Genomic DNA, 16,602 nt, shown 5'->3' with positions numbered 1-16,602 from the left:
GCAGTGTCTAGGTATTTGCTTGTGAATTATCATTGGCCAAGCTCCCCTCTGCCTCCAGGCTGCTCCAGCCTAGTTGTTGACCTCACTGCTCCCTCATTTCCTTGCACTTCCCAAACGCAGTATTTTCCTTGTGTGTCTGATCTGTGTTGTTATTTTCTAGAATTTGGTTTATTGATGTCCCCTTTTCTGTGGTCTCGCAGATGTTGTCTATATTCTGGTTAAGGCACTGCTACTCCCTCCTCCACAATGTTGAGGATCGATTGCTCCTCTGAAACTTGTCTTGCTACCATTTTCTTGTCATTCCAGTTAAACATAATTTCCTCAGGAAATATCCATCGATATCAGTTGTCTTTTACTTTGCAAAATTCCACCAGTGGTTTGAAGGCCCTGCATTTTGCCAAAGTAGTTTGGGCGAGTACTAGAAAAAGCAGCACCTTGCTGTTGCCACATAAAACACTGTTGTGCTTTCTCCCCAGAGTCAGTGTCATTTCCTTTGTCTGATAGGAGGTGATCTTCGCCACTGTGTCACATGCTCAAGCTTTTGCATCAATGTTTTTTCTTTCCCACTCTGTGCGCCCTGTCTATGCTGATGAGGAAGTCTACCCCCTTGAGGAGTCATCTGCAGACCTCTGGGAGGTAACCCTCCATGTTGTCACTCTCTTCATCTTTTTTCAGGTTACAGATCCTTACAATGTCTCTCCTTGATCTGTACTCCAGATTCTCAAATTTGCCCGTGAGCTGTTTGACTTGATGCTCCAAGGCAACAATAGACATTGTAGCTACTTGGCTCATATCCAACAATGACTGCAATGATTTTTTTTTTGTAGAACCAACTCTAGGTTCCATGTCTTAGAGATCCTTTTGTATGACTGAAATGTCTACCAAAGTTTATTGAGACTCTCAATCAGTGTTTTATCAAAGTCCTTTTTTAGTCCAGCCAAACAGCTTTGCAAATCTTCCTTAGACAGCGGAGAAGCCATTATAGTCATTTCTCTAGGGGGATTGCCCCCTCCTCATCTTCAGCACCTATGGTGTAATTGTTTGCTTTGCGGGCAATAAAAGAGTGGTGTTTGGTTTGCTTAGGTATCCTCCCTTGTCTTGACATGTTGCGGGTGCAGGATCTTGCTTCTTTAAACAGCTGGGGCCTCTTTGGCTCCTGTCTATTGCCTCATGGGCTCCCATTTACAGCATGGCATATATCCCAGGCAAGCCTCAGTGCTCCTTATTAATTCATTTTATCACCTATGTTATTTATGATTAGGGCTCCCAGTTTTATGGTATTTATTTTTTGGACATTTCCGTCTGTATTTATCTAGATTTATTTTTTGCAAATTTTATCTGTATTTATCCATATTTGTTTTGGGTTTTGTGGAAAAATGAAGCTGAAATTAGTATATTTCCACATTTATTTAACCGGTAAATATACACTCATGCTTGAATGCCTACTAGGTTTCAATGCTGTAAACACCTGCAGAAGATAAATTAATGCACTTTTAATAAAATATGCACATTTTAGTATCAACCTTGTGCATATCTACTGTTGTTAAAGCCTCTTTACCAAAAGTACTTTTTAGCCCCCTTACCTATCAATCCACACAGTTATTGGCCTGGCAGTCATGGCAGAGAGTATTTAGAATTACTCACAAAGTAAACCAATTTCCGTTTTTATCCACATTTAAAAATAAATACAGACAAGAAAATAAATGTTTTCTGTCTGTATTTATCTGTAAAAATCAGTAAAAACGGAAAACAGGGAGCCTTATTTATGATGTATATGTGTCCTTTAGCCACAAGAACAAATAGAGGTAATCTTTTATAGGCATGTCGATGATACACAGCTCCTCTTCGGCCCAGTGTCAATTTAAGTATATTGTGCGCCCTGGGCAAGACATACTTTAGGGGCCCCTGGCCTGAACAGCTTTCCCAAGGGCCGCTTTGAATGTCGGGGCTGTAGGTAAGTGCACAACTTTTCATGCCTTAAAACATCTCTGCTTCAGCCTAAGAAAAGAACATGATGGAATTAACTGTCCTCACCAGAATCTGAAGGGTTGTTTGTACGTTGCTAAATATATCGTGGATGGCCTGAAATTCTCTTAAATTAAATCCCTCTAAAACAGAGATTTTCCTAACTGCTAAGGCCTACAGTATACCTACTAGTCAACTTGACTGGCTCCCAGCAACAGGTCCTTGCCTAAGTTCCTACGAAAGCAAAGTGTAGTTGACGCATGGTCACTGATTCAGAGATCTCGCCTTGAGAGCAACTAAATGGCATGACTGAACCAGGCTATTAGCATTTCAAATGTTACAAATGTTACTACCCTTTCTTATAGCTGTTCCGCTGGTGAGTGCCCTCATTTAGTCAAGATGAGACTATGGTTTGACCTCTCCAGCGTATTTAATTGAACAAGTGTAATCGATAAAGAAGGCTGCAGTGGTCAGGAACAACACACACAACCCCGCTCATATGATCGTGACACTGGTTAGCCCTGGTGTAAAAATGCGACCAAATGAAAGTGGAATCACCACTGCAGTGCGATTAAGTGATGAAAGTAGTGAGGGTATAGATTGGGAAGGGGCGGAAGGACTTGGATATGTTTAGGGGAAAAGAAAGCAAGTTTCATAAATCCAGAAATTAACCGAGTGTAGGAGGGATAAAGTGATGGGTAGGAACTAGGGGTGGGCGGAATTTACGAAATCCACTTTCTCAAATTATCGCAAAAATGTTAAAAATTATCGCAAATACGCGGAAGTATCGCAAAGATGCGGAAGTTTTTTTCCCGCATGTTCGCGAGATTTTCTGCATGTTGCGGCTCGCCAACTTACCCATGTGGTTGCTCGCGGGCGCGGCCATCTTGTTTTCAGTTGTCTCGCGGTGCATGATCGCGAGAAGAAAGACGTGATCGCGCGACGCATGACGTCACTGCGGGTGCGAACTGTCGCGAGACAGCGCAAATGGCTAAAAACAATACAACATCTCATAGAGAACGCGACCGGATCAAGAAAACTTGTCGGCGAACTCAGGGATTCAGGTAAGGCGATCGCGCGCGCGCGAGAATGTATTATTTTACAGCGCGAGCAAGAACCAAATTATCGCTAAGCTGCGGAATGCAGAAATTTTGACATTTTCGCGCTTTCCGTGGAACGCAACAATGTCAAATTATCGCAATTTCCGCGAACGGAACAAAATTTTCGCCCAACCACCTAGTTAAACCCCAATATTCAAAGACACTTGTTATACTAATAGCCCATGGAGAAATCCAGGTAAGAACAGCTCGAGACATTTTTGGTGGCATGGATGATGAGCTTAAGGAATAAAGAATTATGATGCAGGTGCCAAGAGAAACGAAACAAAGCAAAACAGAGGCGGGACATTTTATGAAATTGCTGCATGTCCAAGCATGGGATTCCTCGCAATTCTCCTGACCTGTAAAACACAATCCCCTCGTTCCCTCACATCAGAGCTCTGATCATTACCTCTCTGAGTATCTTAGGGCTCATATTACAAGAGGGCTTGGATACTAGCAAAGCATTGACTTTGCCAATCCAGTTTTCAGATCTAGATGGCGGTGCTTGGAGTAGATTGGAAGCAGTAGTTCCAGGGTTGGAATGCCCTATGAATCTGTGCACACTGAGACTAACATGTTCAAGATTATTCATTAACTCCTCTCCAATCACTCTCCACACTGGAAAAGGTTGGAAAGTTACCTTGGTAAGGTCAGGTGTTCACTTTTGCCATGGTGGGGGAAAACAGGGGGTTATGGAAAGTGAATGCGCCATTGATCAGATTTCGCATGTGCAATTATGTGCACATATACTTGCCCATGCAAAAATGAAATGCAAAGAACTGTGCCAGGAGTAGTCCTTAAAGTAGTATGTATGCACCACTGCACCTGTAGGTGCACTTTAGAAACTTTATTTAAGAATCGGTCAATCATTCATTTTTACGTTGCCATCATGTGGCCCATAATGGTTTTCGACTGATTCTCCATTTTGAATCAATATTAAATATGAATATGCTTCTAGCACGTTTTACTAAACGATGCCTCAGAGAAAGGGTATGTATATTTGAAAAATAGTTCAGAACATTTTTTTTTACTCTTAAAGTTTGTTATGTACATTTTATCTTGAAAGCAAACAATCATCATGATTGCTTTTGTGCTTATGCAGGTATTTGCATATTAACAGGGACCATTATAAATGGCCTCAAATTGCTGTATTTGCTAACGTGTACAGGCGCTCACAGCTTTTACTTAGAAAGCACACCCGGGTGCTAAAGGTTTTACATTAATAAATCTTATATGCAAGTTGAACAACATATATATGTGGATACAATTCTTGCCTAGGTGGCAGACATTCCTCTTTCAGAGATAAATACTGAGGTACTGCAAACTAGGAGCATGAAAGACTGTGCTGCATGGGCTTGGGCCTACTGGTACAGTGGATGAATTAACTATGAACACATCGATCACACTCCAACATTGCCTATGTCATCTGGAAGGTTTAATGCTAGCCATTGATGATGAACCTCGACTGGTAGATGGGAATACACTTGTGTTGTCAATAATCTCAGTTCATAAATTAATTTCTTGTAAATAGAAACATCATTACAACTAACCCTGGGCGTAGTTTGCGAAGTAGCGCTACGCATAGCTACGCGAAGTGCACTTCGCACTACGCAAGCTCGCAAACTGCATAGTGCACTGTGCAAGATGCTGTTCGCACTGATTGCACAGTGCTGGATGCTTGTCCACACTGTGCAATCAGTGCAAACTGAATCTTGCACAGTGCAAGCGGTCGTTTTCTGCCGCTCGAATAGATTTCTACTCGAGCAGCAGCTTTCTCAACGCGGCGGGTAGTTTCTCATCGCGAGCAGTCGCGAGCATACGTGACCACTCGCAATGAGAAACCTGACCGGGAGGTTTATTTTCCACGCTCGCGATCGGCAACTTGATGTTGCTGATCGCGAACGAGGAAAAAGTCTCGCCAGGATGTCATTTTGCTTACTCGCGGTCGCCAACTTGACGTTGAGGACCGCAAGCAAGCAAAAAATGATCGCTGCACTACGCTATGAAATGAAATGAAATCAAAGAGGCATTTATAGAGCGCATGGCTACCCTAAGGCCTCCCAGTGCTAAGAACCAGACAACCAGAAGCAGATTAAATTATACTGTAGGAAAAAGATGCGTCTTCAGAAGCCGCCGAAAGGGCAGGTATTCCTCCTCCATACGGATGGAGTCTGGGAGGGTGTTCCATGTCTTAGAAGCGACATATGAGAAACAGTGACCTCCACATCTGGACCTGACAATTCTCGGAACCATAGCCAGGCGCTTATTTCCAGAGCGAAGGTGCCTTCTGGGATGGTATGGAGAGACTATCCTTTGAAGCATTAGGGGGCCATTCGCGGCCATAATCTTGTGCGTGACACAGAGGGCCTTGAACTTAATCCTTTCTGAGATAGGAAGCCAGTGCAATTGTCTAATTGCTCCTTTCGCTGATTCTCTCCGCGAAATTTGCAAGAGAATTCTTGCCGCACAGTTCTGGACCTTCTGTAGTATGCCTATTGTGGACTGGGGGGCTCCTAAATATAGGGCATTAGCGTAATCCAGACGTGACAGAATCAGTGCCTGGAGGCGTAATCTTCTTGCATGAAACGGGAGAAGAGGCAGGATCTTTTGTGCTGTCTTCAGTATCACGAAACAGCACCCAGCTACCTTGTTAGCCTGTGTCTTCATGTCTAGTCTTGCATCCAGCCAGACTCCTAAGCTCTTGATGTGGTTTTTAGGAGTAGGCGGGTTTCCCATACAACTAGGCCATGCCAACGGCATGTCTGGAGGCAAAGGTTTTCCCAGCAGCATAAGGTCTGTTTTTGCTCCATTTAGCTGGAGGCAGGACTTTTTCATCCAGACGGATATTTCCTCAAGGCATCTGGAAAGATTACTTCCTGGCTGTCCTGGGTCTTTAAGGGAGACAATCAGCTGGGTATCATCGGCATACGTGACAATTTGTATGCCAAATGCCTCCACAATTTTAGCTAAAGGACTCATGTAAATATTAAAAAGAGTGGGGCTAAGTGATGAGCCCTGAGGCACTCCACTCTTCAAAGGCACATTCCTGGAAGTCACATTCTCCTCGAAGAGCTGGAATGTGCGGCCTTCCAGAAAGGAGGCTATCCATCTCAGTGCGGTACCAGTCATCCCCATCTCGTGACATCTTGCAATATGAATTTGATGGTTGACGGTATCAAAAGCCGCACTAAGATCAAGGAGGATTATTGCAGCTGATCCTCCTGAGTCCATAATTTTCCTTGCCTCCTCCACTACGGCGATCAGGGCGGTTTCAGTACCCTGACGAGATCTAAAACCAGTCTGTGTCGAGTGCAGGCAGTCATGTTCCTCCAGATAGGTGGAGAGGATAGTATTGACGTACTTCTCTGCTATTTTGGCTATTCCCGGGAGCAGGGAGATAGGGCGATAATTAGCCATTACCTCCGGGTCTGATCCTGGGTTTTTTAGCAGGGCCTTCACCATCGCTTCCTTCCATAGTGAAGGGACCTTGCCTGTTGCCAGTGAGGAGTTAATAAGTGTTGCGATGACGGGGGCTACTTCTAGGGCAACCTTTTGCAACACAGTAGGGGGCGCCTGGTCTTTTGGGGAACCTGATTTAAGTTTATTAAGTAAGGACATCGCTGTGTCTGAGTCCAGGGGCGGGAAAGATTCCAGGCTCTGATCTCGATGGTCTCTAGTTTCTTCCGTCTGAGAATCATGGTCGAAAGTGGCGACTGCCGAAAAGGCTGAGTAAATCACCTGTACCTTATCCTGGAAATACTCTGCTAAATTATTACATCGACCTTGTAAATCAGTGGGGGTCATTGTAGTGAATGGAGGGGTAGTCAGGGATTTAAAAATTTAAAAAATTTCTCTAGGGGAGTTAGGTGCTGATAAAATCTTTGCTTCATAAAACTTGGATTGTGTTTTCGTAATCTCAACTTTATACAATTTTAGTGCATCGCGATAGACTTTCTTTTTCTCTGGTGAAAAGTCTTTCCTCCACTGTCTCTGAAGTTGCTTACAGTTCCGTTTGAGATCTCTCAGCTCCATGGTAAACCATGCAACTTTTTTTGGGCCCTTTTTAATGTCCCTGAGTTTTATAGGGGCTAGTACGTCCAGTGAATTTTTGATCCAGTGATTGAATTGTAAATTTGCCATTTCAGGGTCAGGGTCGAGACGGGGACGTGTTTCTTTAAGGATATGCTACGTGTGTTTGCACTGTGCTACGTGCAATTCGCGTAGTGCGAAGTAGCGCCAACTTCGCAAACTATGTGAGCGTAGCGTAGTGCTTTGGCCAGGCTTAATTACAACACTTTCTTGGTCTCTGACCACAAAGCAGAGAAGGCGTCCTGATCTCTTCTGTTTCTCTATTATGGAAGAGAAAGGCTGTGAGGTTTAAGATCTGTGCTATACACTTGTACACCCCATCTTTTGCTTTGTAGCAAAGCATATAATACAGCAAAGAGTCAAATGGGAATTGTGATGTTGCTTAAAATTAACAAGGAGAGTCTAATACTTTTTTCATAGATAAAAGAGGTTATTTACAAAAAAGAGTGAAGCATAATACGTCATGAAATAGTCTACAAGAAAATTAAAAATTATGGTTATTTTAGGTTTCTCTGGGGAATGTGATCCTAGGTTCGAACTAAAGGCTTGGTATGGCCTCCAAAGGTGAATGAAAAACTATGTATAATTCAAGCTGTGTCTAGCTGGTGACGCTGAAATATGTGACTTATCAGTTTTTTCTCACTTTTTAACCTAAAGGATCTCTCTCACATCTTGTAATGCTTCTCTGTAATACTTTGTTCATTTGCTCACTTCCTTTTCCTTCTTTCTTTCAGAGATACCCCCGATTCTTCGAATCTCTCTTTTGTTTGGGCCAAAAACCCCGCTCTCTGCAGCACTTGGCCCGATATTCTGTGCGTCTCCACCTGGATGGTAAACTGCCCCACATCCTGCCCCAGCTACAACTGCCACCCACCATCATTGACTTCCTGATGCTGAGATTTGAAGATGTTTTGTCCTAGTTTTAGAAGCATGTTTTATTGGTTTGATGGAACGTAATTTACCTCACTGTGGTCAGCACTCAATAGCATTTCAAGAATTACCAAATTTTATGGTGGTCCAGAATTCCACTAAAATATCTTAGGCGACATGTACATGTTAAACAATGATTCAGAAGCATCTTTATTCGTATAGTCAAATATCCACAAAAGTGAAATTCATTAAAAACATATAGACAAGTACAGTACAAAATAAAATCCCTACATCTGGTAAAATGATAAACGTTAAGGTAAAAACAGACTAACATTGCTATAATATCAGCAGGGCCATTTTAATTAGGGTTCAATGTGTGTCCTGCCTAAACAGCCGTTCTAAGGAATAAACCTACATGTACACATGACTCTAGATCCGGCATTTGCATTAAAAAAACTAAATGCCACCCTACAATTCCTAATATTGTGGTTTTTGACAAGTGGAAGTAGAAAATGCTTTGCATATTTTAAATAACATTTACAGAAAAATGTAAATTGCTGTATAGTTTGACCAGGGCTACCATCACAAGGGCAAGAACAAACATCAAGATATGGTTGGCAACCCAATGAGAAATGTAATAGATATGTTTACATGCCAGCCCTAAATCAAAACAGCAAACTATGTTCTCAACGCCCCCTAGCTAAATAGAGACATTTAGTTGGAGGGTTAACTGCAACCATGCTCAAATAAGCTACCATGGTTGACTTCCCCCATTCTCGTTCAGTCACGTGGTACGTTCAGTCTCGTGGTATGCTCAAAATTGAGCAGGGATTGCTGCACAGATTTTTTATTCTATGGCAGCAACACTTTCAGGATCTGTATAAATATGATGCAGAATAGTCTTGAATTATTATTAGATGTGGACTCACCTTGTAAGCGTCTTCATTCCTGAGTTCAAGTCAAGGAAAGCTTTATTCGACTGCTGTTTTAACAATCATAAAAGCACATAAAAAGAAAAAGATACATATACTGACTACGAGTGAGTGTGGTGTGTTGTTTTGGTCCTGAGGCGGAAGCCGGGACATTGTTTTTAAACTTTGCCGCTTGAATCAAAAAGCCTACTATCGTTTTTCAACTCGCTCCAAAAGATTGCTTATTTGGAGAAAACTGCATTTTTTAAAAATCCTAAAATCAAATCGCCACTTACTATCAGTTACTGCTGAAGTGAGAGCGGATCCTGCCCCCCTCGAGAACATGATTGAGTCTCGGCTCACCAGCCGAACTAGTATTTCTGGGCCTGCCATCTTGGGTGAGGAATACCAGATAATTGACCAGGGCTAGGCCCCTCCCACCCTCACGCCCTCGCCACTATAAAAACACCTAAATTCTCCACATCTTCACTGACCACGAGTGAGTGTGGTGTGTTGTTTTGGTCCTGAGGCAGAAGCCGGGACATTGTTTTTAAACTTTGCCGCTTGAATCAAAAAGCCTACTATCGTTTTTAAACTCGCTCCAAAAGATTGCTTATTTGGAGAAACTGCATTTTAAAAAAATACTAAAATCAAATCGCCACTTACTATCAGTTACCGCTGAAGTGAGAGCGGATCCTGCCCCCCTCGAGAACTTGATCGAGTCTCGGCTCACCTGCCGAACTAGTATTTCCGGGCCCGCCATCTTGGGTGAGAAATACCAGATAATTGACCAGGGCTAGGCCCCTCCCACCCTCACGCCCTCACCACTATAAAATGATCACTCTACCCAGGAGGCGCAGCGGACGGCGCAGCAGCGACGCCGGCGGGGCGCCGAAGGCGCGCCAAATGCAAGCCCGTCTGCGCCCGTCCACGACCGACCGGGACCAGGGGCCACGACCGCTGGCCAAAATAAATCCATCCAATACTCGTCCAACACTCTACATCAACTACGAGGCCCCATCCACGACCAATGCCTTGCGTCCTGGAATCCCACCTCAAAACTTTTCTGCTGCCCACAGTGCATGTATCAAAGTGGCCCAAAAACACCCCCTCCCTCATACCTTATGTTCCTGCTGAACTGCAGGTCTCTCCCTAAACATGCTGCAGAAATATCTCTGTCAATCTCCGACAAAGAACCCAATGCCATTTTCCTCACGGAAACTTGGCTACAACCTGAATCTGACCCCGATGTCATTCAAGCTCTTCCCGCAGGATACCAAATACTCCGGGTCGACCGTCCATCTGGGAAAGGCGGCGGCATAGCCATTATTTACAAGAATTGCTATACCTGCCCCGCCTCTCCAACTACCCTATCCAGCTGCAAACATCTTACTTTCTCGCTGGACTCCTCCCCCACATGTACATTCTCAGGGACTCTTATCTATCGGCCACCGGGCACTCCGACTAACTCGCACCGGAGGTAGCCAATTGTGTCTGCTCCTCGCCTAACTACACCTTATTAGGCGACCTGAATGTGCACCTAGATGACCCCCTAGATTCGGCCGCCGCCGAACTACGCAACAATCTGGAGGCACTAGAACTCTCCCAGCGAGTGCTGCAACCCACCCGCGATAAAGGTCACCTCCTGGACCCCATCTTTACTAACTGTACCCATCTCACAGTTAGTCCATCCATTCCCCTCCCATGGACAGACCATTTTCTGATCCCATTTATCTGGGCGCCGTCCGGACCACGTCCTAAACCTTCCACCGCCTCTTGCAGGGACCGCAAATGGTCCCAACTTAACACCAACCTGTGGACAACCACTCTGGAAGCCTCTGTCCCAGTAAACAACCCCGATCCGATTATTAATAATGACAACTTCAACAACTGGATCACCACCTCCTTAGATCTTACTATCCCATTTAAGGATATCAAACCCAAACAGAGACCAAAAAACGCTCCTTGGTACTCACAGGACCTGCGCACTCTTAAAAAAGAATGCAAAAGATTGGAACGGAAATGGCGCATTGATTACTCACAAATCAGCAAAAATGAATATCGGGCCGCCATAAAAATCTATAAAAATGACATAAAAAAAGCTCAAGCTACCTTCTACGAAAACAAAATTAACGAAGCAGCATCCAAACCCAAGGAAATATATCAAATCGCGAAGAGCCTGCTCAAACTTCCCGATAAACCACCAGATCCACTCACTGCTCAAACTCGCTGCAATGAACAGGCAGACTACTTCTTCAATAAAATAGCCACAATCTACTCATCTTTCCCCCCACCCCCTCATCCCAAAATAGAAAAGAAGGATATCAGTCCAGCTCCACTTACCACCCTAGAAAACTTTCCACCACTGGAGTCCACCAGCCTGGAAACCATATTACTCCAGGTAAAGTCCGGATCTCCCAGCGACCCAGCCCCAGCTCAGTTTCTCAGAACAATCACCCCTACCATCCTGCCCACCATTCTGAACTTAATCAACAATTCACTTTCCTCAGGACTCGTTCCCCCAAAATGGAAGCAAGCAACAGTCAAAGCCCTTCTGAAAAAAACCCGATCTAGATCAGATGAACCCGGGAAATTACCGCCCAATCTCCCTGCTACCTTGGATATCCAAAATCGCGGAAAAGTACGTCAACCAATCCCTCACAGAATTCCTGGAAACAAATAAACTACTGGACTCATCTCAAACTGGGTTCCGCCCCATGCACGGAACAGAAACCGCTTTACTAGCTGTAACAGAAGGAGCAAGAATGATCGTGGATCAGGGCGGCACTGCGGCCATTATCTTATTGGACCTCAGTGCCGCCTTCGACACTGTGAATCATGACATCCTGCTACACAGAATCTCAGAACTAGGGATAACATCTACAGCGGCGGCCTGGCTACGATCATTTCTGTCAGAACGCTCCTTCCGAGTCTGCGAAGGTTGCAGTTGTGGGGTTCCCCAGGGTTCGTCCCTGAGCCCCACACTGTTTAACATATACATGCACCCCCTCGCAGAAATAATTCGCCTTTTCGGCGTCCAAGTCGTGTCTTACGCGGATGACATGCAACTGGTGGTTACCCTAAATCATCCTTCTTCATGTCCTAATGATCTCAGAGGCTGCATGGAAGCAGTAAGTACCTGGATGAGTCAGTCTTACCTGAAACTAAACGGCGACAAAACAGAGCTAATGGTACTGGGTAACTCCCCTCAAAAATCCATTGAGTCTCTGTGGCCACTAGATCTAGGCCCAGCACCCCCAGCCAGGAACACCATCAAGAACTTAGGAATTTGGCTTGACAGCACATTATCCTTCGGACACCAGGCAACCAAATTATCTGCCACCTGCATGGGCATTATAAGACTCATCCGAAAAATCCTACCGCTTCTCCCCTACAAGGCCAGACAGATCATGGTCCAGGGCCTAATCCTCTCCCGGCTGGATTTCGGAAACGCCCTTTATCTAGGCGCCCCTGAATCAACCTTGAAAAGACTCCAGGTGATTCAAAACAGAGCTGCCCGCACGCTTCTGCGCATTCCCCGCCGCCAGTCAGTGAAATCTGAACTAAAAGCCCTCCACTGGCTGCCAGTAAAAGATAGGATCAATTTTAAAAGCATGTGCATTGCCCACCGTGCCTACTGGAGGAAAGGAGCAATCCTGAACCATACCCTGATTACCCCCTACCACCCCAACAGACAGCTTAGGTCAACTCATACTTTTCAAGTCATCAGACCCAGGTTCAAAAGAGAAAGGAGTGGAGGAAGAATGTTCTCAACAAACGCGGCAAGGCTCTGGAACTCCCTCCCAATCTCTATTTGTTCAGAACCCAACCTTCGGCACTTCCGGAAAAAACTAAAAACCTTTCTCTTCAGCAGATAAAATTGACCCGCCCACACACCTGTACTTGGCTAAGCGCTAGGATGCCTGCGGGTAGCTATTGCGCTCTACAAAAACCATATCCAATCCAATCCAATCCAATACTCATAGAATTACACATATTATAAAAACAGCAATCCTATAATGATATTACAAAATCAGTTATTATTGAAGCTACAGTAATAAAACCATAAAAATATCAACTGCCCGTTCTGCTATAATTCATCCGTCATAATGGATTTCCTTTGGAGGAGGGCCTTCTTAAAGAACATAGCTCAACACCAGGCAGTTTCTTCATCCTCCAAGGACTGTAGCCTAATTAACGCAGGGCGGCATTGCCGCAATCCCAGTTGTTTAAAAAACGGTAAAACCTACGCTTTCTTCAACGCTGCATAAAATTTGCAGAGTAAAACCAAGTGAATGGTGGACTGGGTAGAATGATTGTCACACGGACATAAAGGCAATTCCCGTGGCCAGTCATTGATTTTTAGGAAGGTTACGAGGCTATGGACGATGTCCAGCCTAAACCAAGTTAATAGCCGCCTGTCAAAAACGCCAGGTACAAATGTAAGGTAAGGTTCCACATAAGAATAGGTTATAATTAACTGATGTTGCCTTACACTGGGTTTTAGAATTTCTCCTGTCATTCGAATTGTAACCAATAACTGAGTTACCATAGCCTGTGCAGATAACAGTGGGTGTCCTTCTGGTAATTGACACAACCAATATTCATTGTGGGTATTTACCAAGGGGCATAATAATGATTGCCCAAAAAAAATTCTGTCATCATCTAATCTGACATTTTCTAAGTAGTTTAAGAAATATTTCTTTTACTTTACCCCATTCATATAAGTCTCCTAGTAAATGTTCTACTTTAGGTGCTATATGGTTCATCCATTTGATGGGAGCGCATCTCCTGGCTAATGTCACCACAAGTATTGTTGCCGAACATCTAATTTTTTATTTTATGCAGGTACAATAAATACACTTTTGGGCCAATTACGATGTTGGGCAGGCTTGCATCTTCCCGAAAAGTCTTGTAAACGGGACCAGCCGACTTCCGGTTGGCAGTCGCGACCGCCTGATTAGGATACGACTGAGCACTGTCCAGTCGCATTCCCACATTTCCTTATGGGAGTATGGGTTACGGCTCTAAGCTGGCTGTAGTGCATGCTCCCATACGGAAAAGGGAGGTGGTGTTAAGCCCGGCACCCCGTGGCAGGCACCTCAAAGTGCCTGCCACGGAGCACAGGGATTAACAGGGGCGCACCATATGTGTCCCCTCGGTCCCTACCGGAGGCCGCGTACACAAGAGGGCATGCTAGGGGCCCCCAAACACACTTTCTGACAGGTTTTCCATGGCAAAAGGCTGACATCGAAACCCTGCCGGAAACCGTGCAGCGTAATTCCAAGGGGAGAAAGGCTGCCCGTCGGGATTACGGGCCGGCCTCCGATTGGCTGACGAGCTCCTTGTGGATGTTGGAAGCCAGTGAAATGACTGGCCAGTTTGAATTCCAACCAGCTGATTCATATTCAGGCCGATCGGTGACATCGTAATAAGCCCCATAGTCTGCAAGCCCTTGCTGTGTACTGGAATAGTTCCCTGTGAATAGACCATCCAAACCACTAGTTTACTGTGTAATAAAAATTACTTGGGTATCAAAAAATGATGCACGCCGCTCACCTTGTACACCAGTCAGCCTACTAGTGCACTCTAAATTATATTGCAGTATCACATATGTCAGGTGGTAACAAATTTAAAAAAATAGGAGTCAAATCCAATGAGTCCCAGTAGTTTTCATTCAATCCCTTTATTCTTCACTTGTTATGAAAACTTGTGACTTCATATTCTTGATCATTAGAGTTTGTTTCATTTATTATCCAAAACTACTGTTTGTATATTTTCAGCACATTGGCTACTTCTCTCCATTTTTCATTCCATTACTTCATGTTTCAAATGATAATATTTTCCATTTCATTTTATAGCTGACGCATTTTTCACAGAATGTACAACTTTATCAAGGGTACCGATATTAACATAAGAACTAATTAATATACATCATAACATCTTTCATGAATTTCTCATAAGTTTATAAATCTACACAACTCATTGACAGTACATACAGTTATTAATAGATCATAACAGTCTAAATCGTACACTTCCTAGAAGCTCTTTGTGATAAAATGGCTAACTCTGGACGGTGGTCACATTCACAACAGAATTATATCCATTATGGAAAACTATAAAGGAAATATTCTGTCAACTGAGTAGTAATGAATATTCATATAAGCTCTATATTAACAATGTAAATAAGTAATAAACCTATTTCATAATCTGTTGACAAATAGTCTTAATGTTCATATTTTTATTTGAGTCTTTCCCTACCTTAGAGATATTTGTACCTCATTCACCAGCACTAATTTAGACATACATTGAGAAACCCAATATTAGACTGCACTCTTCTTCGAAAGTGTCAAAGAAACGCTCCCTTTACTGTGTACAGCTATGCACCATTTTTGCCAGTTCAATCTTAGTTAAATGACATTAATTAATTAAATCTTATGTCTGTGAACTCATAGACTACCAGTAAGTACTAGTCCTAGAAATGCTTGTACTACCTTCTATATCATACCACCGTAATTCAAATACAACTTACTTGCTCTTAGCATTCAATAAATATTCAGTACTCACATGAAAACTTTTCTGTAGAGTCACTATTTCTACTAAGTAAGTTTCAATTGCAGTATTAAGTTTGATTTAGTTAGCTTCATTGTTATCCTTTTTTGTCTTTTATGCTCCCTATTATAAGGAATACTTGAATTAAATCATACATGTACCTTAAGCTGGTCATTTATTTTTAAGTTCTTCTATGGGCTGTCTTAACTAGTAATCCTTCAGTACATATGTCCAAACACCTATTTGAATTCTTCTGTGGCAGTATGCCCACTTTACATATGTTCAGCAATGTTTGGGTACCAATTTGGTTCAACCTTTTATACTACTTACAATTCCCACCAGTTAGGTAGCTTTGCAGTCTTACCCAGAAACCGAAGGTAAGAGCTACTCTCCTTGTCCACATATCAGGAAGTACCCATTCTCATGCCATATTTGATGTAGGTATTTTTTTCTTAGAATAAATATCGAACAATCACTCACTTCATTCAGCGGTGTTTCTTCAGGTCTGTACTACATTTTACAGGTCACAAACTCATGAGCTGGATTTTAATTCCAGATATTAATTATATGCATGTTCATAGACATCACCCATCAATGCGTTTATTTAATAAATAAAAAATGATTTAATCCTGATATGATCTCTTAACGGAAAAGAAAGGATACAAACTCTTCTTTCACTGTTTGTAAACCCATATACTACTAGTAAATGCTAGCCTAAGAGCACCTGAATATTAGTTCAAGTGCACTGTTTTGGTTTGTATCAATCAAAAACATGTAAGTTGTTCTGAAAATAATATCTATAGGGACAGAATCAATTGATCATCACAATATTAAAGATAATCCATTCAATAACTTTATTTCGGTCACGGGGACCATAAAAGTGCATTATCATTAAAACACAAGAAATATGTACAGTTAAATACAGGATGATACATAACCTTACAATTAGTTCATCTATCAATGATAACACAATACTGTACATTTAAAACCTTTTGACCAAGATAAAGTGCATTACTTATTCTACTCGGACTGGGTCCTGATCCAAAAGTGGGGTAGAGTACATTCATCTATAAAAGAACATGATCAAGAATAAATAATATACAATAAAAATTGGG

General features: G+C 43.0%; 1 protein-coding gene across 1 annotated transcript in view; it reads left to right on the top strand.

Annotated features, from left to right (window-relative positions):
* LOC146789954 (ankyrin repeat and SOCS box protein 10-like) overlaps nucleotides 1–15,158 on the top strand; it is a 504,959-nt gene extending 489,801 nt beyond the window's left edge. Inside the window, exon 5 of the mRNA XM_085628264.1 lies at nucleotides 7,889–15,158. Coding sequence (XP_085484390.1) covers nucleotides 7,889–8,074 — 186 coding nt within the window. The 3' untranslated portion in view covers nucleotides 8,075–15,158. The remainder of the gene's footprint in view (nucleotides 1–7,888) is intronic.
* The last annotated feature ends 1,444 nt before the right edge of the window (nucleotides 15,159–16,602 follow it).

Source organism: Triturus cristatus, chromosome 10, assembly GCF_964204655.1.
Source record: "Triturus cristatus chromosome 10, aTriCri1.1, whole genome shotgun sequence".
NCBI lineage: Eukaryota > Metazoa > Chordata > Amphibia > Caudata > Salamandridae > Triturus > Triturus cristatus.
This window is presented reverse-complemented; position numbering and strand designations above follow the sequence as displayed.